Here is a 26,656-nt window from a genome sequence, read left to right as displayed (position 1 = left end):
AACTGCTCAGTTTAGGAAGACTGTTTCTTTCTGTGCCCTGACATTCTTCGCTTTTAAAAAGAGATGTAAGAGTGGACAAATACTTCATTTTACATTTGGAAGCATGGCAGCCCCAGCCCTGAAGATCAGTTTTAACTACCTCAGAGCAATTTTATAAGTCCTGAAGTGACTTAAAAAGAATTCTTTTTTTTTTCTTTTGCTGCTGATCAAATACAAAAAGGGTTGATCCTTAGTTTGTGTGTGCATATTCTCTAACACTCAGTAAAATCTTTGGGAATTCTCCATGTAGTAAGTTTCCCATGAAATTCTGAAAGCAGGGTTTTGCCTTTCTTATCTTATTGTCAAATGATTAAATATCTTTTTTTTTTCCTCCTTTTTCTTTCTTTTCTTTATTTTTTTTTTTCTTTATAGTTGTAGAACTTTAACACCCAGTCATCTGTGTGCCGCAGGAGTCAGGAAATATTAAGGCTCACAGTTTAAGTCATTATCTTTCCTGCTTCAGATTGACAAGACTTAACAATCATCTGATTGACTGTTTTTCACTATATGTCTTGGTCCGTGCATCCTCTGTATTACAGTGGCAGAGCTCCAAGGCAGTATTTGGCTATCAGTTTATTCACTATATTTTTCATTCAAAATCCCTCTTGAGCTTTTCAGTATGGCTCAAATAAATTATTAGTTGGCTTAGAGTACTGGCCGTAAATGTTTGGGCCTTTATTTGAGCATTAAGAAAGGCCTGGGAACTATTTCAGGGAAAGTATTATTAACAAATTCTGTGTGATAAAAATCTACTATTTGTTTTGGTTTTCAACCAGGATTTTTTCTTTTGGGGGAAAAGCAGTGAGAAGGATGGTGGCAATGAGAACCATTCATATCAGAAACAATGTCATAATTGCACAGAATGGAAAGCTTGTCTAGATAACAGGATTTTAAAAATGCTGTATAAAACTCTCTAGCATAAGAGGAGGGATACCTAGGGATGGTCTACAGTGGCCAAGCAGGCAGCCTAGGGATTCTGATAGGAAGCAGAGGTAAAGATTTCTGCAAAGCATCTCAGTCATGAGGCCTGCCCTTGTTTCCAGGAACTGTTATCCATACTGACTCTTTAAATACAGATGATGTTGAAAGCATTGGTGTGAAGTGTGCAGAGCATCCTGAAATCCCCAAGCAAGATCCATTCCAAAGGCAGTAGCCCATCTTTGTGTTTTCCAGAATTGCTCTGCCTTTTCCCTGCAGCAGGCATCAGCACTTTCCTTTTCTACGTCAGATTCCTTCTACATGGTGTTTCTGATGATGTTTGTTTGGTCAGGAGTGGTTGTAAGTTTGTGCCAATATTCCATGTTGTGTGGCAGAGCTGGATGTTATCCTGTTTGAGTTGCAGATCTCACAGCATTTCTTTTGGAGCTAGGGCATTCTTGGTAAACTCTTGGTAAGCCAGAGTTCAACGCAGTCCCCAAGAGACAATCAGAGCTAGGATTTTCAACCCACGTCTCATAAAACCACATGAACAGCTCATACTGTTTTCTTTACCCTCTGTATTTTCCCTGGTAATCAGATCAATGTGTACGAGACTGCCCTAACAAATTGGGCTAGAGGATCAAGGTGACTTCTTATATCATCAAAACTGAACAACAGAGGAGTTCAGTGGAAAATGTTTACCTCTAATAGTTGGGTGGGTTTCTATTTTCCATCTTTTCCATCAATTTCTACAACTGAAAGACTTGGAGAGATACCTTTTTGTTGTTCTTATCAGAACTTGTAAAAGTAGACTTGCATTGGCACTAATTGACTGTTGAGGCTGAAGTGCCACAAGGGCCAACCCTGACATGAATGCTCCTGGTCTAATCCTAAAGTAAATATTTTCTGTATTATATATATAATCCACAATATATATATGTATATATGCATATATTATCCTTGCCCATACTTCTGCTCCTTTTAAAGTCTATGGTAAATGCCCCACTGGTTTTGAGGATATTCATCCTGTCATATTTCCACACAGATCCCAAAATGGAGTGTGGAAGGCTCATGGGCAGGGCTTGCTCACTGCTCACCTTAGGCAAAGTTGGAGGATAGAGAGGTACCCAAGGGCTACTCTTGGCCTCTTGGCAATCCCCCTTTTTTGCAGCGATAGCACTTGCAGTTTTGCAGAGAGAAAAACAATTCGCTTCTCCAGGGATTTCTGCTGGAAAGAGCTAGTTAGAGCCACTTACAGAAACAGGAAATTCTTCAGTTTTGTAAATGATTTTAAAACTGATAGCCCTAATGACAGGCATTTCTACAGGGCCAGTTCCAGAGTGCTTCCCAAATGAGCAGGCACTTGTGTCAACATCTCAGCAAGGGCACGCTAATGGCAAGTGAAGGCTGAGAAAACTGTAGCTTTGTCATGTGGGGATTTTATTCAAATGGCAGAGAGTCCTAAACAACTTATCTCATAGTTCAGATAGAAATGGCAAAAATAGCATTTAGAGAAAAAAAAAATTGAACTTCACTTAGAAACTTGTTTATCACATGTGAGGACTGCTACTTTGACAGCATTTTCAGTAGGTCTTTTTTGTGATCACTGATTTAGACTTTTCCATTGTGCTAACCATTTTGATCCAAGGGTGCTGAAACGCAACATATAGACTATTTTATTGTCTTTGTATTACATTTTAGGCACATTGGTGTGTTTTTGACTTTCTTTTTTAATGAAAAGTCTCAGTGCTATCAACATTCGTTATGAAGTTAAAACCACTTAGGTATTTCCAAATTGCAATAACTTGAATTTCCCACTTGAAATACATCAAAATAATGGTGGTGTGCCATCATTTCCCTTACAACAGAAACTGCTTACTGATGGGGGCAAGTAATGGCAGTCCTCTTCTGTGGTAAGCAAAAGTGAGTCTGAAGCCAAGTAATAAAACATGTTTTGTCTTCCATGTAAATATCTTTTGGGATTTACTATGTGTACTCACCTGCTTGTTCTTGGGCGCTGGGAGTACTTTGGATCCTTACTAAGTCTTAATAAGACTTCTCCCATTTTAAGACTTTGTTTTTGTGGTATACAGTTTTAACCACCTAACATGGATTTTCTGTTTTGGGGCCTCACAGACTGAAGTTTTGGGGTATGTTTTAGCCTAAAAACAGCTTCAGACATTCTAAGAAGAATATCAGGAAGTGACATGCAATTTAGCCCATATTATTATTATTATTATTTTAAGCTTGTTAGACTTGAGATGCCTACAACATTTGTCTTCTGAAGACAAAGTGGTACAATAGTACGTTGTTCTTTCCTTCTTTAGTAAAACGGTGTTACAAATGCTCCTTTTTCCATTTTTTTTTTACTGAGAATGTGTGAACTGTGGGTCAGATGCTTAGAGAAATCCATTAAGTGATTATTTACTTTTTTTTTACTTTTTTTTTCTTTTTTTTTTCTTTTTTCCTGAAGCATGAAACAGTTTGTTGTTTCTGTGGTTGTTTGCACAAAGAAATCTGCAGAGAAATAGCAGAATGTGGACTTCCTTCCCAAAACAGGAAATCAAAATACAGGACTATTTTTTCCCTAAGTTTGATTTTTCTAAAGCAAAGCCTGAGGCCAGTAGTGCTGTGGGAATACGTATGCTTGCAGTGCACGTTGTTCCCCTCCTGTGCTCAAGCCCTGCATACCCAAAGAGAGCATGTGGCTCTAATGCTTCAGCTTGCAACTAGGGATGCGAGATTTGTAGTTAGTGAGGACAGGGTTAATGAAGGAAGACGATGTTTATTTGAACTTAAAAACTTTGGTTCAGTTCCTAGCTTTTGCCCCCAGATACTTTTTGTGTGATCACAGGCAAGACATTTAATCCCTCTGTATCTCGGCTCCATATGTATAAAGCAGGAATGAAAATACGAGCTCTGTCCCACCCCTCTTCTATCTCGTCTATTTGAATCATTTTTCACAGCAAGGGCTGCTCCTCTCTGCTCTCAGCCATCAGGCTCTGCTCATAGACAGTGAGAGAGCAGCTCTGACTGCAGCAGAGAGGCCTGGGGCTCTGATGGGCAGCCCTGGATCATCCCACACTCTAAACTCCAAGTTGAGCCCATGGCAGTGATTTGCACCACAGATAAAAGCTTGGCAGTGACTAAGCTTGGGGTTGTGTATGCTGGGCTTTACGACCTGGGGCTGTGTTTGTATTTACAGCTATTTTTGCTCCATCTTCTGAGGGTTCAGTCTGCGACGGGCGCTATTTTCGAGCTGGTTTCATTGTGGTATCTGCCCTGCTGCACGCAAAGCTTGGAAAACTGAAAAGAAGGTTTCTTTAATTAAACGAAAACCAGAGCCCATCGTCTACTTGATATGAAAAATAGTCCAAATTATAGTGGTATTCATAGCCTGCTGGAATGGTCGGTTGTTTTGGAAAAAAAAATGTTTTTAGAGGAGACGTGCCAAGAAACTGTTCTCTCAGGAAATGATAAATGGCAGTTTTGAGACTTAAGTGGCCTGTGCTGTATGTATGTGTCTTGGTAACTGCTGACTCAATCATGTGTGCTCCTGATGGCTCCCACATTCACAGCAGAGGGAATTTACAATCCTAATTCACAAGCTCATTATTGTCCTGCAGTTCGGGACTTTTACACGCGGTCTTTTACACGGGGATTGTTTTAGCAAAGCACAGTGCAAACACTTTATTTTTTTTTAATTACGCTTCAGATAACCTCTTGGTTGCTATTAATTTCACAGCGTGCACCGAAAACCTTGTGATTCGTGTTCCAAAGGCATAGCTGCTGGGATCACACTCTGCCAGGTTGGGCGGGGTTTCTTCTTCTGCAGCGTGTTTGCTATGAAGCCGTGTGTGCGGCTCAGGAAATTTAAATGACAGGAAAATGGAAAAAGAAAACGGTTAGAATTTGCATGGTGGGGCTGCTTTGTGAGAGAGCACGTGAAAACACCATCGCTGTGTTGCACAGAGGAAGGGTGTGCTTTGAACAAGGCACCATTCAGTGCCGCGAGTTCTTTGCGGTGATGCGTGGGGCTGCCATTGCTGTGGGGGATATGTTGTGTGCGAATGGATAAGCCTTTGGAGTGTTCTCTTCTAAGTGCCAACAGCGATCCTCATTTTCAGGCCATTTATATTACCTTAATCCCATTGACATCAATAGATTTACTCCTCATTTACTCTGGAGTGAAAGAGAAGCAAATTGGGACTATTGTATGTTTAGGAGACATTGTTGCAAAACATGTCTCGTTGCTGAGGCACAATGGAGGGAGAGAGCTTCATGGGATACACAGAGCTCGGGGGATTTTTCCCTAATGTTGCCTAATGAATCTGACTGAAAGGGGTCATGCAAATGGCAGGAAAATTTTGCATATACGTGTCTGTGAAAGTCTATACCGTGTGCTTGCAAATGTGCAGGACGAAGTACAGATTAAAGAACGAGGAGGTGGTTTGATATTAAATGATCAAATGCTCTTGTTAGAGTTCCTAGGCGCTTCCTAAAGAATTTGTGTATTTGGTGATTTGCATCCCTGAAAACCTTTTTAGCATGCACACAGGAGGCAGTTGTGAAAACGCGGAACTCTTAAAAGGCCCCTTTCTGCCCTCGCACGGTGATTTTTCTGCCTTTGCTCCCTCCTGTTCTTTGTTGTTTCTGAACAACTTCGCCCCCCGCTCCCCATTTAATTACCCAGCTGTGTGCTGCCAGAGCTGAGGGCTGTAAACAGCCCCATGGAGAACCCTGCCCACACCATCTGCCAGTCACCCAGGGCTCCTTTCCTCCAATAGAGGCAATGCTGCTTTTATACTGAGGAAAGCCTGAAACACTGGAGTGTATGGAATTGAAGCAAGCCCCTATCCGAAGTGGCTTACCACTGAAAAATATGAATTTTAATTGCTGCCTGTATGATTAGGATTAGAGGAAAGCAGAATACAGGTATCTGCCCCTCTGACCTGTGAGACTCATAGACTAACCCAAGTTGGAAGCCATTCCAAAGGCACTCCATCAAGACACTCCAAATCATTGAGATGCTGGTTTTCATGTCTTATACAACTAATTCTTCCCATTTTGCATATTGTTATTCCTGAGATCTTCTGTCCTGGAGAGCAGAAAATCAGGAAGCAGCATTAAGAGCAGCCTGGAAGCAGCCTTATCTGTCAAGCTGGTGACAGCACTCTTGTATGTAGTCAGAGCTTGAAAAGCCTAATAGCATACGGCACATCTGAACTCATTTGTACATATTGTATGCACATTTCTGAACAGAAATGACAGGCAGAAGAATAATGAAGAATGTCAGGTACGTCCCTGTAAGCAGTAATGAGCAGGCATAAGTGCATACCCTTTGCCAAAGGCAGCAGAGAATTAATGCCTTCACAAGCGTAGGAAAGCACCAGCACTGATGAGCAGCACTGCAAAGTGAGCAGGGACCATCAGCAGAGGACATCTAATGAGGAGCTACATCGGTGAGAAAATGTAACGCTGACCTTGGAATGTGAGTTCCAGCATAATTTTAGGTGAATAAATAGCAGCTATGAATCACAACATGAATAAAACAACATTATTTGACATTTCTCACATTTGCAAGTTTTGCTGGGTCACGCAGGATGATATACAGGGAGGGATGAAAAAATGTAGTTTACACGAAAGTCAGGAGAGCATGTGCTTAAATCTAAAAATAATGTTAAACTTCAGATTTCAGCAGTTGTATCGGATTATTTTCTCTATTCATCCAAACTGTTGTATTTTGCACAACAGTGAAGCGTTACAGCCTTTCACTTTTACAGACTTCAGAGTCTGAGTGTATTTCCAGGTTTGCCTAATTCTGTGGCATCGAAACGACTGCTCGAGCTGTGTAATGATGTCTGTCTCCTGGGGTGGCTGATTTAAAACCTTTGCCATGAGCAATGACCCCCGACTGAGTGAAGTGCATAATTAGTACAGGTGTTCGCTGTACTAACAAAAGCGTTTTTAGGCTCGGGGACTGTCTGCAGAGATTGAGTTCATGTCATTTTCTACACATGGAAAGCTTCTTTGTCCGGCATGGATATACACAGTGTTATAAATAGTCCATGGTTACAATACTCAAGGAGAGAAACCTTGTTTTGACCTCTTGTCTCATGCAGTGTTATGGGCAGAAAGCTACAGACTGAGCTGTGGCAGTTCATTTACTGTCACTACAGATGATGCACAGCATAACAAAAAAATAGCCAAAAGACAAGAATTGTACCTGGCTGAAAAACAGTGCTAACCCTGCATCATAAACCTGTGCTACAGCACACAGAAAGCCAAGTGATGAGGCAGCTAAAAAGTCAAAAATCGGGTTCAGGTTGCGCTTCACATACACTTCCTTCCTCATAAATGTGAGGGAATTGAAATCCTCCATGTGGAAAAAATGGCACCCATTGACGTTTATTGATGCTTGATGGATGTTTGTGGAGACCAACCAGTGAATGTGAGCACAGTTAGGCAGCAGGTGGTGCATTTCATCAATTGCAACAAGTTACTTCTGCTGGTGCACGTACTTAGGAGCAAGGCATGCAGGCTCTTGTTCATCAGTGGCAAAAATGCATAACTAATGGTGGTGACTATGTTGGAAAGCTGTGTTTTATAGTTGAGAAACTGCACTATCAAACAGTGTTATTCTACTTTTTGTATCCATTGTTGTTTCCATGGAAATAAATAGGAGGCATTACTTTCAGAAAGTGTTTGTATGTCTGCACATCATCTGCAGGCTCTGGATTTATTAGTTTTTCAGTCAGTACAACTGTTATATAAATGATGCATATCAGAGAGCTGGTCACACATGGTCTTCTCACTTGCACATGTACACAGCAAGTTTTGTCTGAGCCAGAGAGGAATAAGTGCAACCAAACATCTGCTCCTGTGTAAGCCAGCTTCTCAAAGGCAGTGTCAGACACTTGTATCACTGTGATAGTCCACATCCCATCTAGAGTGATGCCCTGATGGGATTGTCAGGGTGATGTGGATGCTGTTCCTGATTCTCAGCCACCTTCTGCAGGATTTCATGCAAGTCATTTCACATTCTGTTGTTTCCATCTCCTGGGCTGTGAATAGTTCTTACCTAAGCATTTTGAGGCTGTGTGAAAACAGAAGCACTTGGCATTTTTATTGTTTTTATTATTCCCATAATTGTTCACCTTTTGTCTTAAAATTAGGTATAATTTGAGAAGACTTGGTTTGAAAATACTGTTCCTTTAATTAATAAGTCAACAGTGCTGATACTGTAAAGAAGGAACAACTGATACCCGAAAGGAACTGTGATGTTTAAGGTTGAGTTAAACTCCTTACACTTTTCAGAGCAGATGTGTCAGAACTAAAATTATAAGCTGAATCACATCAAGTCATCCATGAAAATGGGTGAAAATGTCTTCGTTTAATCAGAATACTGTTAGCGTTTTAATCAGTGAAGTCCTTAGCAGGCGCTGTCAGGTGATCTTTTTTCTGTGGTTAGAGTCAATGAAATTCTCTGCTGACAAGCTGATTGCTCTCTCTCTGTCAGACAAACGAAAGAGATACTATCTAGAAAAAGAGGCTAGCAGGAGAAAGAAGTAACTCTGTAATAACTTCTTTCACTCTTTCAAGGAAAGTAGGCAGAGAAAATCAGAAATGCCTGCAGCTTAACCAGTGTGTGTGATAATCTTCCAAGTACAGCAGGATATGGCTTTGGAGAACACAAGTGATGGATCTCCAGGAGCAGCAGGCTGCAGCTTGCTTCAGCAGTGGGATGTTGGTCCCCTGATGTTCCCTCTCCAGAGAGGTCCTAATGAAGGTCTCCCTGACTGAGACCCAAGTTGGTGCCTCTGTGGTGACAAAAGTGAAATACTTTTGATGAGAATTGAAACAACGTTTCTCATTACTGGCAGTCACTGAATGTCCTGTAAGGACTCTACACTTGTAATAAGCCAGCAGGCTGCAATAATGTTGGGTAGCCAGCCTTTCTTTCTGACACCATGATGTTCTCCTATGCTGTCATCACGTTGTTACTCTTTGTTTCCTGTCTGTAAATGCTGTGGAGCATTACTTTGTGCTGCCTCCCATCTCAGAGAACGTACATTTTGTTAGTGATGTAACAGGGGCTAATACAGCTAATAGCAGGGGCTTGAGGGGAAAGATCCTGCTCATATCCGTGCTCCTCCTTTGTGCAATTGATAGCAGTTCTAGTAGGGGATGGAACTGCAGAGAGAAACATCTCAAAGCTTTATGTGTGAGACTGTCACCACCTCCGCCCGAAGGATTTTCAAGTATTTCATTGTGTCTAGACTATATGTGCTGTGTTATCTTGTGTAGAAGTCTCCTCTATCACAGGATAAAATTACAAAGCCCAAATCCTTTTTGTTTTGAACAGTAATGGTCATCATTATCTTAAGAATGAGCAGTCCAAGCTACTGCCTATGAACCAAAAGAAAAGCAAGAGATGGATGCATGTCTAACATCTGGAGCTGGGCAGATCATTTAATCTGCAAGCCTGTCATGATGATTAATCAGCTAGGAGAGACTGTGAGCCCTTTGCTTCCACCACTGAGCAGTTGCTTACACTGCCAATAGATCCGCTTTTTGAGTCATAGTCTACCAGTCCAAATAAATGCCCGGTCTGGCTCTATTCCTAGAAGAAGCTATTGACAAAGAAAAGCGCTAAGGATTTTTTGTTATCTTTGTCATCCATTACATTTTTCAAACATGTTATTTTATCAGAAACGTTTGTTTACTTTTGAAGACATTGTAGCTTAAAATGTTATGGAGAAGAGCCTTGGTATTTTAACTGACTCAGAACCAGAGGGAAACCTGCAATAGAACTAAATTAGAAAGTTAACCCATGCTGCACTTGTTACCGGGAGCAGTCAAACAATGTGTCTCTTTGTTTTCAAAAGGTGCTGAGCCCCCAGAATTTAAAGAGATTGGCATAGAACTGTAAGGGTGTATTTATTCAAAAAGAAAAAAGAAAGAAAAGAAAAGAAAAAAAAAGAAAAAAACAAACTATTAGTTTTTGAAATCTTATTTCTGAGGCTGATGTACAATGAAAACCTGTATTTGAGATTTTTTTCTGCGGCAAGGCTGGTTTGAAGCTAACTCTGGAAACTGAAGCTGATATTTTTGCATAGCTGGTTGGCTCCAGAACTTGGGATTGAAAGACAGATGCCCAGTACTACAAAATGCATTGCAAAATAATCACATAATTTCCCCCAAATTCAATTGGCAGAGCTGTTGAACTCCTGCAGGCATGGGTAATGATTCTGCATGACCCATGAAATTTGAGTGAAAAACTTTCTTCATTAGCAGTTGGTTGCCTTTGTTGTAGTTTTGCTTCTGGTATCCATGAGATCTACTGGTTCACCTCTGTGAATGATGCCATGGCAGCCTTCTTTTCCTTTTAAACATGGGTTTCTGCTGGTAAATATACTAGGTTCTAGCTCACTCATTGGTTATTAGTTGGCACATGATTGATTATAGATACCTCTTCTTGAAGTAGTCAGGAAATAAATGAAGTGCAGTTTTAAGGAGTCTGGGGCAACTTGATTCTGGAGGGTACAAAGCACCCTCATCTCTGGCTTTCAGTGGTTTTACCATGTGCTTAGCATCTCTACAAAGCAAGAGCATTTCTATTTTTCTGAATATCCTGAAAGGAGGCGTGTCTAAGGGTATGACTTCAGCAGAAGTGAATGGCAGTCAGAAGGATGGGGGAGAGGACTGAGCCCACGGACATTTTTATCACCAATAAACTTCACCTCTGATCTCTGTTCTGGCCCCTGCAAAAGAAAAGTGCCTTTGGATTGTGTGTGGTTTCCTTTCATTATACTGTGTTTTCCCACTGCAGTTTTCTATCTTGCATCTGTGTGTTTGTAATGCTTAATGCGATAGTGAAAACAAGAGGCAGCCTCCTTTCTGAGGAACTAACTCAAGCATACAAGCGTACAGCCCTGGTTTTGTGTTTTCAGAATGGGTGCAAGCTTGCTGCTTTATTTATCGCTGGGATTTATAACCTGCATATGCCATGGCCCATAAACGACTTCTCCATAATAATATTTATCAACTATTTCTGGTCTAATTATTCTTGCTGAGCTTGTTCTCTAACAATTGCTATTGAAAGAATCTTTTTAAGGATTTTTCTTTTGAAAACAAATTCATGACTGCATCAAACAGAGATCTGTGTTGCCATTGGTTTAATTACCAGCAGCCCTCAGGGAATCTCAAAACACTGTTATTATAATTGCTTCTCTCTCTTTTTCTCCCCATTCCCTTTCCCCAGTGATTTTTGATTGCTGCAGAAGTCATTTAACGGTTATTAATTTTTGTAAGCTGATTTTGGGTAGAAAGGAGTCTATGTCTTTTCTGCTCAGACAATACCTATCAAATCATAAATAATGAATAGATTACAGGTGTTTAAAAAAATAGCCAGAAGATGTTTTAAAAAACCATGAATATCAAATAAAAGCAACTGAGTTCATCTTGTTTTTTAGCATTTTGAGTAGGAAGCAGACAACCCATCCCTTCCATGATATGTTGCTATTCAGTAGAATCTTACAATTAGAAATCTTAAGGCACGTGGTAAACTACTAAAGATACTTCAGTATTATCTTTATACCAGGTAGGTGCCTTCATCTTCTTACCCTGTGCCCATAGCACTGATGATCTCTCAATCCCTCTCCACAGAATATCTGTTGTCTTCTACGCTACAGTATTTTGCACTAACTTCCATTCTCAAGCTTTGCACAGATTGAGCTTTCCTCCTTTAGCATACCAACACTGACCAAAGTTAAAATGAAATTATTGAATTGGTTCTTGTCTGCCTGCTGTGGGCAGGGATGTAGTGCTGAGGTGGCTGTGCCGTAGCTGGAGTAGACAATTAGAGTCCACTGAAAGAAAGAATTTGTGTCTGCTGTAAGATGCATAACCTGTGGATTTGTCTCACTTTCTATTCCAACTGGAAAATGCCGTGCACCTCATCTGGCCACATTACCTTAAAAAGGAGTGTGGACACCTCATTCAAGTGAAGTGTGAAACATTAACATAAGCAATGCTGACCTAACTCAATGTGATGCATGGCGTATTTGTTTTGAAAAGAGCTGCAGTCACAAATCTGTTTTGAATTAGGAAAAGTGTTTTAGAAAGAGAAAGGAAAAAGGGAACCATTTCTTAGCAGGCATCTGAAAAATAACAGTTCTGAGGAAGGGGGAAAAATTGTCAGGCAAAGCCTGACAGTTAAAACTGAAAAATGTATTCCTAACACTGGGGGCTATGAACGTATATCTTATTCTTTGTTTTTTAAAAATGAAATCTTGGCAACTTCAGTGCATACAACGATGATCCAGAACTAGAGCAGCTACTCAATGGTGAAATAATCAGCAGTACTCCAGCAAGAGGTTATTAGTCATAGTCCCAGTATCATATGAGAGCAAGAGCCAGGGTTTCAAGAAACAAAACATTCCCCTTTGGAGAGAGGTCAAGATTAGTCAGTTTTGTTTTGTTTAATTGGTTATGCTGGCAAGGAGGTCTGAGGGTTATTTTGCTGTGAAAAAGTTCTGGACATACTTTTATGTTAGCTTGGTCCTTTTATTTGTTGTTTTTTGTTGTTTTCTTTTTTTTTTGGGGGGGGGGGGGGGGGTATTTTTTTGTTTGAACCCTGAAGTGTTGTAAATATGCCACCGTTCCACATTAGAAACAGGAATCTACAGCCAGGAGAAAGTTGTTGTCTGATTGCCAAATTTCTGACAACGAAAATATGGAGTGATATTCAGAGGCTGTACTGCTGTGAGTAAACCAGAGTCCTCCAGAGGCAAGTTCCATGGGGAGTTTTCTTCACATCTGTGGAACTGGAGCATCTGAAATATAAATGCCTGTTAGCTGAACAGTCTTTTTTTTTCCCCCTGCCGATAGGCACTGGGGTGCTCAACCAGAAGGACGCAGTGTAGGAATGTTTTGGTGAATATGAATGTGGTTGGGAATCGGAAAGAAATCAGTTTTACAACTTTCTGTTTCATTAAAAAATAATAATAATAATTTTTTAAAAAGTACTTTGAGATATACCCAACATGGGGAAGATGGCTTTTAAATGTTTTTAGATCTCTTCCTTCCAGTTAAAGATGCTTAGTAAAACTGAAGCTTTGCCAGTATCTTTATTGCCTCATTTTTCCCCACTTTGGGATAAAAATGACAGTACATATCTATTGCAGCATGGTAATGTATAGGTGCACTAAGGTTCACAGTGTTTTGGATATAAGATGCGCTAATTGCTGCCATTTCTTCTATAGCTGTACTCAAAGTATTGCATGGAGATAAGTTGCTGGGGTTTTTCTGTTTTCTTTACCCAATACTTCCTCTACATTTCTTGTTATCTCCAGCCCATTTGACATCTTTCATAACTCTGGATTGCAACTTAAGCGTAACATGGGAAAATACTTAGAGTGATCGTGCTAGATGGATGCCTGGTCCTTTTTGTGGGCGCATAAATGTTTCCTGCTTTTTTGTATCACTGATTCACATTTAAGGAAAGAATCTGTCTCTTCTTGTCAACTTGTTCTGTATTTTCAAGTGGAAATGGAAAAAAGTTGTGATGGGTGGAAGAGATATCATTTCCTGAAGGTGGAGCTATAGTAGATGAAGATAAGGAGATCTTTGAAAAATCCAAAGTATTCAGTTAATAGGATAGAGGGATTTTATATTTTTGATTAGCTTATGATAAAAGTTATATTTAGAGATGAGGCCCTAGACTTCAGTTTCCTGATTTCATTCAGAAGAGTATTCCAAACTCCCTTCTTCCTCGACACCTCACTTTCTAACACTCTACTCGTTTAAAGGAAAGGGTTAAAAAGTAGTCTCTGACCTTTGTAATATTTCAGTCAAAAAGAAAAAAAAAAAAAAGAAAAGAAAAGAAAAAAAGCTGTTTCCTGAGGTTGTGCTGGGCCAAAGACTGTAGATTTTGGACATGGTCCTAACTTGAAAATTTCCATGTGTTTTAAGTCTCGTCTCATTTATCTACAACAAGAGTCAATCACAAGTTTTAATTGTTTGGCTGTAGCCCTCTGGATGCCCGATAGATCTGCAAGCATTGCACACATCCGGGCATGCGTTCAGTGCTGTGAACCAACAGGACTGGCCTGGGTGTTCTGTGAGCAGTCAGCAATCAGATAGGTTTCTTAGCCCAAATCTACACCTAGAGATGAAGGAAGATTCTCAGCAAGAGCTGATTTCCAGTATTTTGTGTGTTTTAAATAAGGCAGATATTTTTGCAGTAAGTTGATAATAGCAACAACAAAAGCACTGATCCACAGCCACCATTCACAGCTTTCTTTTCTCAAGCAGCAGCAGTGTTCAGACTCCACTTCTTCCCTTCTTCTCCTATCACTTCCATCTTCCTCCTCACTACTTTCTTGACTAAAAGCAGCATTTTAGGTCATCCAGCATGGACTTTCATTTACCTTTGGTCTTCCTGAATCTCCACTTTTAAAATAACCATAGACCCAGAATCTTTTTGCCACCTTTTCAGGGTTGTACTCAATAACCATTTGTGGCCAAGTATAATTCACTCTCCGGTGACTAATTCTTCCTTTTGGCAGTGTCCTACCAACCTTCTTGTTAGAGAGTAATAGTAGTGCTTATTAATTTTACCTTCCTTCCTTCAGTCAGTCAGCAAGTTATAGCCATGTAAGTTTATTTAGGTGACTATGCAGCGTCTCTCCTTTATTGTTGTTGTGACTTTTTTCTTCATAAGTCTCATTTAATAATTTGACGCTTTGCCAGCTTCAAATCCAGGAGCATTTATTCACATAAAAGATGAATTGCATGTAACAGGCTAGAAATAGTCAAAGATAGCTGTGAAGATTGCTGTGTAATATCTTCTTCTACTACTGCTGTCACTGGAGGCTGTTATCTTAATTTTCACCTGAGGGGAAAATGGCAGATACAAAACAAGCGGCCTGTATTCTGTGCTGGCTAACATGTAAGCCATATTTTATACAGATTGCAGATTGCTGTTACACAGTACTTGAGTGACTTGTTCAGATCACTTTCTGAGTTTCTGACCTGTTGGGGCACGTCTCTCACTATTGGCAGTTTAGAATTGAATTCAAGGGAGACTTCTATTCTGAAAAATGTCATTATAGTCACAATCTACAATCCTCTAAAAATAACCAAAAGCCACAGGAAAGAAATGGAGCTGGTCAAAATGCTAGCCAGAGATGTCAGAAACTTTGAAAATGTTTGTTTGTTTGTTTGTTTGTTTGTTTAAGATATTTTTAGTTGGGGAAAAGGGCATTTGGAAATGAAAAATGCTTTTCTACAGCATAGCTACCAGCTTTCCCAATTGTAATTAAAACAAAGAATTAATAAATTAACCCTCTGCAGCACACAGTGGTTCACAGAGAATTATCAGTACTGTTTGTTGTTTCTACTAGCAAAAATCAGGTGTTGTTGTTGTTGTTGCACTCTGTTGAGAAATGAGGGAGAAAGAATTTGTTACAGAGATGCAGAGTAAGAAAAGACCAGCAGCAGTCTCTGTTTACTGGGGGAAAAAAATAATAATTAATAAATAAATAAATTAATTAAAAAGCTAACAGGAGACTGGCACTGAGGACTTTATACAAAGGAGCTGACTATAGGGCAGTGTATAACAAGTGCCTTTCTTTCCTACGATGCTGTCTTTTCAAATTTGTCAGTTTTATTTGTCAGTTAAGTCTGTGGCTGCAGTGTTTGTACAGTATTTTCATTGACTAGTCATGTGCAGCCCACAAAACCTGCTAATTTAGCTCCTCAGAAGCTCAGGCTTTATATTTTTCTAGCCAGGAGTAATGTTATATTAGAAGAGAGTGTTTTCTCACTGGCTCCACTTCCTCTATCCTTCCCCCAGACACCACACACATACTCCCTTCTTTGGACAACTCTCAAGAGAAAGTACAGACAGTCTGGAGAACAAATCTTCCTTCATGCAGATTACATTCTCCTATAAACACCTCAACGACTAGTATATAACCTCCAGCGAGAACACTGCCTAATCTCTGGCAACAAAATAAACATATCGAAGCCAGAAGCTCTGATAAGGGGATTCTCAATAATCTGGAATCTTGGGTGCTGTAACTGGAAAAATGACTGTTGCCAATATTTTTGAAAAATGGTGTACCTGAAGAAAGGAACTTGCTTTAATAATACTGAAATTGCTGTCCTCTCCTGCCTCTATCACAGCTGCAAAGAAATGCACCAAGGAAATCTTCTGTGAAGATTCCTATACCTATCCTTGAACTTTTCAGAAAAGGCACTCCTAGCTTTGTTCCTGTTCACGGGACCATGAAATCTCTGAGGCATTAGCTTTTAGAAATATTGAGATACCACAACATGTAGGGACTTAGCAAGAAGAGGAGCCAGGGAAGCTGCTCTCTAAAGCTTCCTCAAATATTCTTAAGAACAGTACCTAAATAGGATGAATCTCTCTAAGGAAAGAATGATTTATGACCACACCTTAAAAAGAGATGTTTAGCTTGAAGGATGCACTCGGTGTTTTCTGAAGTGCTGCTTGATACTGGTACCTTCCTTTGTATCATTGCCATTAACATGTATTGTAAGTTCTGGAATATTTCTCCCCTCTTATTTTTGCTCTGACTCAGTCATTAGTGTGCCTGTGGCTTTGATGAAGATCACTTTGTTAACAGAAAGGATTTTTGTGTATTTTTCTGCAATAAAACACTAGCTTATCAGCAAGCATAGTACTGACAAGCAAACATGGAAAGGATTCTTTAGAAAACCACTTATGAGGATGCACAGATAAAGAGACCGTAAGTTTCTTTCAATTAAAGCTTGTTAGCCTGCAGAGCAATAGGGACTTCTTATTAAGAAGCCACCAGCAGAGCCACTGCCCCACTATCCTAAATATCCGTGGCTGAAAATACCATTCCTCTTGGCCCCGTATTTCCTGCTACCCTGACCCCTTCCTAGTAAAGTTTTGGGATGGATCTCTGTCACAGTGGTGCATGAAGGAGATTGTCTTCCAGCCATCTGGGCTTCCTTTTTTTTTTATTTTTTTATTTTTTTTTTAATTTTTATTTATTTATTTATTTTTTTGAAAGGGGTAGGAAACAGGGAAAGAAATTCATTGTGACATTTTGTACCCTGAATCATATAAGGGATCTGTTATGAACGTGTAAAATGCATTTTAAATGAATAGTATGTGACTATCTGTGGAAGTTTAATAGATCAGTTGCTTGCTATTTTGCTCTCTTCTCCTCTCAAAAGAGCGGTCTCATAGTCACTAACTCCTCCTTTGATGCCTTTGTAGAAGTCATTTTAAACTCAGCTGCAGAGGACTTTTCATGAAAACATGACCTGAGAAGACCTTGTGGCTCATAGGACCTATGTCACTGCCTGTAGTCTATTGTATGGGATATACATAGAGCAGTTGTATGCCTCTGTGACTTCTTTACGGATAGAAAAAGTCCTCACCACTCTCTGTGTAAAGAACTTCCCCCTGACATCCAATCTAAACCTTCCCTCCTTGAGCTTAAAACCATTCCCTCTTGTCCTATTACTGTCTACAAAATACAAAGGAAATTATTTGTACTTAAACAATTTGAACAGGTAAGTGCCACACTTGTAATAAAGCATAAGTCAGCCAGAAAGAGCTAATTTAGTTTTTCATAAAAGAAACAGTCTGTGTTATTTTCCTATATAATTAACACTGTTTGCTGTTTTAAGTGGAGAGATCAAAGTTGTCAAAGTAGTTAATATTATGGCAACTTTTTTTCTGCAGCAAACAAGTGAAGAGTATTTCTGAGGATGTGTAGATGTGTACTTGGTTGAAAGAAGGCAGACTGGGATTGCTAACATGCAAGACTGTTCACCAGCAAGGCATTATGCACTTATTCTTCCACATCAGAGACGTGCAATGACAGAAGAAGCAGCTTTCTGATGGCTTTTGATTCTTTCTTTAGAACATCTCATCCTTTAAACAGAGAATCCTGCTTTGGTATAATCAAGGGCAGGGGCCCTTTGTCCCATTGCTGTCTCATTTGCAGATGTCATCTTTTCTGGTCTAGCCCTAAGAACCACAAGCGAAGCAATGTACAGAAATTAAATTTCTGTCTCCCTTGTAATACCCAGAGAATATGCTGCTACTTGGTTTTAACCATTCAGACCAAGGTTTAGAGTCCACTGAAGTCACTGGAAGCCCATGATTGCCAAAACCTCCCGCCAGCTTTAGCTTGTCTCAGAGCAGGCCTGTGAGGGGCACAGAACTCCCTGGGAAATAGCTCTCCTTATCTGAAAGAAAGCTGGTGAAACAAGAAAGCAACACGCAACCAGCTGTCTGTACCTCCCTGCAAAACTGCTGCACTGTGGCTTTAGAGGCCTACACCAGTTAACAGGAACAGGGAAGATGATGTTAGGTCTTTTTATCTCGTATGGCTCAGCTCAATAGTAATTAGCTTCTGCCTCTGCTTCTGTGGGCCTTCTGCACGCCACAGCTGCAGCAGCCAAACCTTACTCCATAGAAAAATTAGACAATTATCTCTGGGAATTTATTTCCCAGCAAGAGTATTCTCATCTCACTTCTCCCCAGTACTTCATCACCAAGATGCACAGCTGTTGAAGGACTATCCAGATCTCAGTCCAATCCACTGTCATGTTCAATAGCTCATCACTGCAGGAGCTTCATGAATGTACATTTTCCAGATAGATCTTCAGCCCATGTTTCCTCTGGTAATCCCTGCCTGGAATCACAAATTAAAAAATCCCTTATAAAAATCCCCTTACTTAGTTCAGAATAATTAGCAAAGAGACATTTGCCTGGGCAGTGGGCACTGCAGGAATAAGAAACATTACCTCTGATTTGTACTATCTTGCTCAGAGGATTGTGAACTTGCCATCTGTGATGGGCACTGTTAGTGCAAAGCATGCCTTTTCTAAGGGAGTGAACAAACAGTGACAAAATGAAAACCTGATGATCCGCTCCATTTTCCGTCTGTATTTCCTTCTAGAAATCTTGAACTCATGTTCTTCAGCTTCCTCATTTGAAGAATCTCCTCTTTCAACAGCCATTTCCATCCAGAATTGCTTGTGTTTCATGTATCATCTAGAGTGCTTTGCCTAATGTTTTCAAAACCAGCTGCAAAGTATAAATCTCTGGCACCTCATATTTTTAAATTACTGTATCTGCTTCCCTACCAGTTGTACAAAGTGCTTGAAAAAAACAGCATTTTCTCTACAGTGGAAAAACATTTTAGTTTCTGCTGAAATCCTCCAGGTTTGTTGATGTTCTGCTCAGCCTTACTGTCTTTTACTATCCTGTGTGATACTTGGATGGTAGCCAGGCACATATAAATTGCTCCCACTCATGCTCTTTCTGGCGGTTTTATGTGCCTTTCACTGCTTTCTAGCAGATATTTGAGGCAGCAATTTATTCCCATCACGTTTAGTTGTTGTTGTTGTTGTTTTTCTGCTTACTTTCTTTTCCCTTTTGAAAACTATTACATCTTCTTGCCTAGAGGTTTCCTTGGTGTTTGAAGATTGCTGTGGATGGATATGGGACTACAAGGACAAGACTGTGGCTTTTTCTTTGTGCTTGGGGCAAGGAGTGAGAGGCCATAAAGAGGCTCCCACTGCCCTGTGCCTGAGCCTCTTCCCATCCAGGAAGGACAGGCATCTTTCCATGAGGAATGCTCACTTGCTTGCCATGCCTATAGCAGAGTGGGCATGACTTTGAATTTGCCAAATCATAGCTGTAAGTGCCCATCTTCCCCTCAGGACATCAGGCTCAGTACATGTGAGTCAGAGCAGAAAGGTTTTTCATGCCAGATAAAAGGGATGGTACACATTACTGTTTGACTGGAAAATGCAAGAAACCAGAGACCTAAGCTGTGCTGCTCCTAGAAATATTTGGTTCTTGATTTTCCTCTGAGAACCTCAAACGTACTCCAAGTTTAATCTAAGTTTTGGACCAATCCATAATGTAGTCTCTTTTCAATATGCTGATGTTTCATTATATTTCCACCTACAGATTAGAAGGGCAGGAAAAGCAAAATAATAATAATAATCACCATCATCAAATAACACAAAGAGTTTCCATCCAAAGGCAGAAGAAAATGAGCATTCTGAACCTTCCTCTGCAGGTCCCCAATCTTAAAGTCAGCTTTCACCCATCTCAGAAGAGTTTCTGATTTGCTGTGTATCACATAATTCCAGTGGCAATCCTGGTGAATGCCATGTCATTGGAGCAGTGACAGAATAAAACTAAATCATGTCCCACTCCTACGCCTTGCCACAGAATGCAGCTGCTATGCACTTGCTTCAGCAAAAATATCCATGGGGCATTTTGTGACTTGGTTGGTAATTGGACCCAAATGTAACAGAGGGTGTCAGTCAGTCCTGGCTTAGCATGGATTAGATCACTGCAAGTAGAAGGGATATTTACTATAGCATATTGATATCATTAGGGCATGTTAGTAGCTTACAATAAAAACCTGGACACAATAATAACAACAAAAACCACAGAAGCTCAGTTCTGGGACTTAGTTCTCTGTCCAAGCACATCTCTTTGAAAGCTCACACATTGTGCATTCATCCAGGTATAAAATGTCTATCAGAGCACATCCCACAGATGAGAATTAACAGGGCTCATTTGTCACCCAGCTCTGACACATTGCATTAAATTCCTAACACAATTCTTAGGATTGTGAATCTCTGGTATCTTCCTAGAAGTTATTGTCATGCTAATTAAGAAAAGTGTCGTTTTAATGCAGCGTGTTTATCAAGTGGCTTGTTGCAATTTTCTCACATGCTGATGCTAAACAAATGTTCCTTTTGCCTTTGTAGGTTACACAGATGGACCAGAAACTGAACCTCATTACTGAGATGCTGCATCGTCTGGTTTCAAGTCATCAGGGAGATCAAGGGAACCACAGGTCATCTCAGAGAGACAACAGAGTTAATTCAGATCTCTTCCTCCCAAATAACACCCTGCCAACCTACGAGCAACTGACCGTGCCGGGAAGAAATGAAGATGATATATCTTGATGTGGTAAAAGTCTAGGTTGGGTCCTTCCCACCTTTTTCCTTTAAATGGAACTGAATGTTGAGAACTAGGAAGGGAATTCATTTCATCAGCTACCCAAGAAAACATGTGACTGCAATATCTGTACTACTAGTCTCAAACGCGCTCTTCTAAAACCACTCGTAATAGCCCCAGGATTGCCAAGCTGTGTTCTACCAGGCAAAACCTACTGAAACTCCACACTGATTCTATTGAGGAACAAAAATTATAGTAACTCATTATTGCTCACAAAGACCGAAACAATGTAAAGACAGGCAAAATTGCAAAGATTTAGAGCTCCTTTAATAATAATGACAGTAATAATAATATTCTAATAATACTTGAACTTAGATGGGAAATCTGCATTTTGTTTATGAACCTGCAGATAGCAATATATTTCTACTACTAAGGTTTTTAAAACAAAAATAGGATAACTTATGTTGTTTTTATTGTATAAATATACCACTAACATTCTTGCAAATGACAAACCACATGCTGAATGATTTTCTTTTGCTGTTTTATTTTAACGTTGCTACATAAACATTATCAGATAGTGACAGGATTTTTTTAATCTGTTTTTCTTCAGGGAGGAACTAATACTTAATCTGGAACAATACTATTTATAGTGGAAAGTGCTATAGATTTTTTAAAGATACCAGTTTTTAACAGGGAGGCAATAAAGTATTACATAGAAAAATTATTCTGCTTTCTAGAAAATTGTTGCCAAAGAACTTATACATAAATCGAAAATGCAGTGGTCTGAATGTACTTGTCCTGAAATAGCTTCTTAAAAAGAAGGCCTACTACTTCTTAAATCTACATTTCTTTTTTTTTTTCCCCTTAGCTTATGCTATTCAAGAATAGTACAACAGTCCAACGTGACTGGACTTGCAGGTCAAGTGCTTGAGCTGGCCACTTACTGAGCATCCATAATTCTCACAGGAACCATGGCCTCGGTTCAGGAAAGTATCTCTCATCCAGACAGCATATATGACAAATCTAATAGTTTCCTGAATAATCAAATGAGAAATTCTGCTCCCTACCGAAGTCATTAATCTATTCAGAAGTGCCAGCTCCAACCTAAAGGACGCAGGGCCTAACCTGCAAGCCACCTCACCCCACATTATAGTTGCAATAAGAACAGCAGTGTTTGTCTTGGTGTGATTTTTCACATGCACAATGTGAGCAGGATTGAAGCTTTGCTTACTGAAGTTGAAATTCAACTCTTGCAGTTAGTTAGCACCTCCACCATACACACCCTTCCCTGAAAGTGGAACGTCCTTAAAGTTGACAGTGTTGGAAAATGGAGGATTACAACATAGCTAATTAATGCAATGTATATAAAAATGAAATATTTCAGTGTTTGAAAGCAAGGAGATGAATATATATATATATATATATATATGTCAAAACTGATGCCCTAAAGCCTCATAATTTTGCTCAGCATTACCAATCTTTAGGATGTATGAGCAGTCTGAAATACTGATGCATTATGAACTGAGATAGCATGGAACCAACTCATAGTATTGCTTATGTGCTGGGCCTTGTTTTAAACATGAAACATTTCACATCTTTCACTTGGACTGCAGAGGAAAGTATACTGTATTTATGTTATAATTGTCTTGCTGCTGTACAACAGATACATGTTAACAGTGTAGAAATGTATGGACGTAAACAGGAATTGTACCTGGGCATTATATTTTATAGAAATCAAAATTATTATGATGATTTTGAATATTTTTAAATGAGATTCACTGTGTAATTTCAGATTATTGATCAAACTCTAATTTCCTAATAAAATACAGGACAAGATTACCATGTCTTCTGTTTATTCTAAGATCCAGAAGTTCAATACACACAGAAAAATTGCTGGCTTTTCTTTTTTCTCTTAGACTACTATGCAATACAGTACCGTATAATGTCCTTGTTCTGGTTTGTTAGTTCATCTCCGTCCATCTGAACACTGCCATCACAAATGTCCTCAGAATAATCAGGTTTTGAAGTTCTGTCTTGTGACAGGTTGCTAGCAGATCTGATTCCACATTTGGTCCAACAGAACCTTTCAGAAAGAGCACCGGCTGGGTGACCTGTGACTTCAAATCCAATGATTCATCTTGTTCTTAAAAACAGAAGATGATCCAGGCTGTCTTTGACCCATCCAAATCCGTCATGCAGCTGCCCAAAGGTAATCACCACTGCTGACATGTCTTACTTCTCTGCCTGACAAGTGGATTGGATTTGTCTCATCTGTCGGTGCCTCATACCTGAAAGACTTCTCTCAGAAGTAAGTATCTCATTGCCTTTCTTTACAGTGCACTGTGGAATAAGGAAAGCAGGAAGATGAGCCAAGCAGTTTGATGCCTTCAAGCTAGACACCACCACAGTAACCATCATGCAGTGAGTATGTTGTGTTGGAACATTGTTTGCTGGTTTCTGCTGTTCATGCAAATTGTCCAAAGCTCATGAGTGTGTAGTAATTGTCAGTTGTGTGTCTGCTCCGTGTCCAACACATAGGGACTTTAGTGACCACTGTTATATAAGTGCGGTATAACATCTCTGCAAGGCTTTCATTATTCTGAGCCTGAGTGGTTTTGGAGCTGGAAGTGCTTGCTGCCACACGGATTGATAGAGTATGTTCCTTTTTAGATTCCCTTTCACAAAGTATCTTAGAAAAGTAGAAGAGTCTGGACATCACTCATTTTCATTCTTGTATTTTAAAATAGGCTTGTTTCAAATAATGTCATTGGCCAGCATCATACTCATATACTAGCTGAGGCAGAAATGATTTGATGTCAGCAGATAAAACAGCCATTTCACTGCAGCACATTAATGACTCTTGTGACCAGCATACACCTCAGTGCTGATTTATCATCAGTCCAGGGGAATGTGGAAGGATTACAGGGCTCCCCCCACCCACTAAGCTGGAAAGGTCTGGGCAAAGAACAAATTGCTCCTTGAACTATTAAAAAAGTAAAATGCAGGAAGATTTTCTTTTCTGTGAGTTTAAAGGAGGAAAGGTAAAAACAGTTTTCAGCTAATACTCACATATCCTGCTGAGATGAGTATTGTTGTTTTCATCTCACTGATGGGATGGTGGCAGGGAAGAGGAGGGGCAGGGGCAGGGAAGAAGAGAAGAAAAAAGGTTAAGGGTCTGATGCAACTCCCATCTCCATCCCACTCCTGGGAGTGTGTACTTATGTACTTCACTTATGCACGAGAGTTGGGCTGTTGCCCTCACTGGGACTGCTCAGTCCATGCAGGCCAACGTAAGCCTCTGCAAGTTCAAAATCTATTAAAGAAGGCTTCCCATAGGCTTAGTGGAAGCTGGAGTCAGATATAGCTGTAGCATTTCTTTCCCTGTGGTCACAAAGACATTTGAATTGCCAGTTTTGTTCCCTGTTTCTGTTTTCAGACCACTGGTTTATACAACTCTCGTGAGCCTCTCGCAAGCCATGATAACATTGGAGGTATTTCTTTCTAATTTAGTGATGAAAGTTTTCCTTACCTACCACATTTGAACTCACAGAATGAAATGTTCCCACACAAAAGCAAATTCTTTTTAGATGCCCTGAAATTTCTTTTTAAATGGCTTGTAGAAAAGTTTGTCTCTTGGGCTCCCTGGCCACCAGCAGCTAAGATAAAGGAACTTGAAGGGAAGAAAGTTCAAAACTAATGGAAGGAAAATAGCTGATACCCAATCGCTCAGCGATATTTAATTGAGTCCCAGCAAGGACTGGATGCAAGAACAAGAAGTCGATGAGTTCAGGTAGAAACTATGAAATATTTCCACAAACAGTGGCTTTTTCATGGCTCCTGTGAGGGATGACTTTGATGTCTAAGCGCAAATTCCAGCTGAAACTTCCTTCTGTGTTGCAGTGTTTTGCAGGTTCTTTTACTCTATCACCCACCTGGTGTCTGACGAGATGTGAATTCATGCCTTTCCATGGTAAGAACATTCAGACCACCTGGTAGTGGGGCCTCTCTCTCTACTACCTCAGTGCAAATTTTCACCAAACTTAGAACTTACTTTATACATCTAGAATTGTAGAACCATTTGAGCTGGAAGAAACCCTTAGAGGCCATCTGGTCCAACTTCCCTGCAATGAACAGGGACACCTACAGCTACACCAGGTGCTCAGAACCCCATCTAGCCTGACCTTGAATGTGTCCAGGGACGGGGCTTCCAGCCATCAAGCTGTTCTGGTGCCCTCTACCCTTCCGTCAAGTTCAGCTGAACTAGGCTGATGTGTTCAAAAGCCATTCAGGGTAGCCAAAACAAATACTGAGTGCATTCACATTGTTTACACAAGAACCAGACTGAAAAATCCCCCCAGCCCTAAGCCAAAGATTTTGACCAGATAGTAGCCTCAGCTTCAGGGCACAAGGGTATCTGTAGTTCCTGAGGCTGAGAAAGGACTTGCAGAAGACTTTTTCTCAGGAGCCGCCAGCTCCTGCAAGGCTTCATGCGCCTTGCCTATGTAGCAGCAACAGAAGATGCTGGAAAACCGAGGTACGCCTTCCTGGGACAGCATGAGAAGCCTCACATTGCTCCTAATGACAGAGACCCAAAAGCCAATATGACAAAATGGTTGGCACCACAACAAAGAAAATGCAGGTGCCGAATGGAAGCATTGTTAAATGTGTCCATGCACATTATTGTAATGCAGCGTGTTGTCCAGTGAAAAGATGCCTACATGGCTGGCAAGGGAGCACTGCCAGGGAAGGGCTGGCCCCAGAGAAGCTGCATTGTCCGAGCCAGGCAGAAAGTTCACATAACTCCCACATTGGCTGGCAACTGCTGCCTACAGGGAACAGCTTACCAGCCTGACGTGAGGCATTATGCTCCTTGCCTGTGGATTTGCACCTAAGAAGAACAGATGCATAAAGCCAGTCTCAAAATCATCTCGGAACTCCGTTTTCTTCAGAGCTAGCATTGCTCTGGCGAACTGCCCAGGGATTTAGACTCAGCTAATCCAGGCTTGGCTCTCCATGGCAGACACCCGTGGAACAAAGGAAAGAAAGCTTCCACGACCCTGTCAAGTTTCTGGTAAATCACTCAGCCAGGTGCAGAAAGTGGGATAGGCGGTCGCCAGCGAGCTTTCTTGGATCAGAGAGAGGCAAATCCCCGGAGGGGGGAACAGAAGAAGCTTTACAGATTTTCTTGCCATAATTTACCAAGTCTGTGTGCAGCACTCTGAGCATGCAGTGCCTGTGTGTTTCACACAATCCTTCCAGCAAGCTGTGCTGAAGCACACTGCCCTGCCAACTTGTGCTCCAAGGGTTGCTGGAGCACACTGGTTGCTTGGTTTGTCCTCAAAGAAGGCAAAGCTGTGCCCAGGACTGTCTCACGGATGAGCACAGGCACTGGACAGATTTTGATCATTTTTCTAAATTGCAATGAAGGAAATGTTATTACTGATGTTATTCTTTTAGTAATCAACTATTTTAATAACTATTTTTATTCCAACTCACTTAGGTAGGAGGCTGTCTGAGGATAAATCACCTCCTTCATGTGAATTTTTATTATGAAGAGAGATACACTGGCAATCTTGTTGAAAAAAAAAGAAAGGAAAGGAAAGAGAAAAGGAAGAAAAAGAGAAAAGAGGTAAGAAAGTTAAAGAGTAAGTTCTCTGTTCAGACCTGCTGTGTGCTATATCCTTCTGAGTATATTGA

At 40.4% G+C, this 26,656-nt stretch overlaps 1 protein-coding gene across 2 annotated transcripts in view; it reads left to right on the top strand.

Moving 5' to 3' along the window:
* KCNQ1 (potassium voltage-gated channel subfamily Q member 1) overlaps positions 1-20,967 on the top strand; it is a 317,708-nt gene extending 296,741 nt beyond the window's left edge. For both annotated transcript variants that reach the window (XM_072339313.1, XM_072339311.1), the window contains one exon: positions 20,767-20,967. In XM_072339313.1, coding sequence (XP_072195414.1) covers positions 20,767-20,967 — 201 coding nt within the window. The remainder of the gene's footprint in view (positions 1-20,766) is intronic.
* The last annotated feature ends 5,689 nt before the right edge of the window (positions 20,968-26,656 follow it).

The sequence above is a fragment of the Excalfactoria chinensis genome, chromosome 5 (genome assembly GCF_039878825.1).
Source record: "Excalfactoria chinensis isolate bCotChi1 chromosome 5, bCotChi1.hap2, whole genome shotgun sequence".
Lineage (NCBI taxonomy): Eukaryota > Metazoa > Chordata > Aves > Galliformes > Phasianidae > Excalfactoria > Excalfactoria chinensis.
Note: the sequence above shows the minus strand (reverse complement) of the source record. Positions and strands in the feature narration are given on the sequence as shown.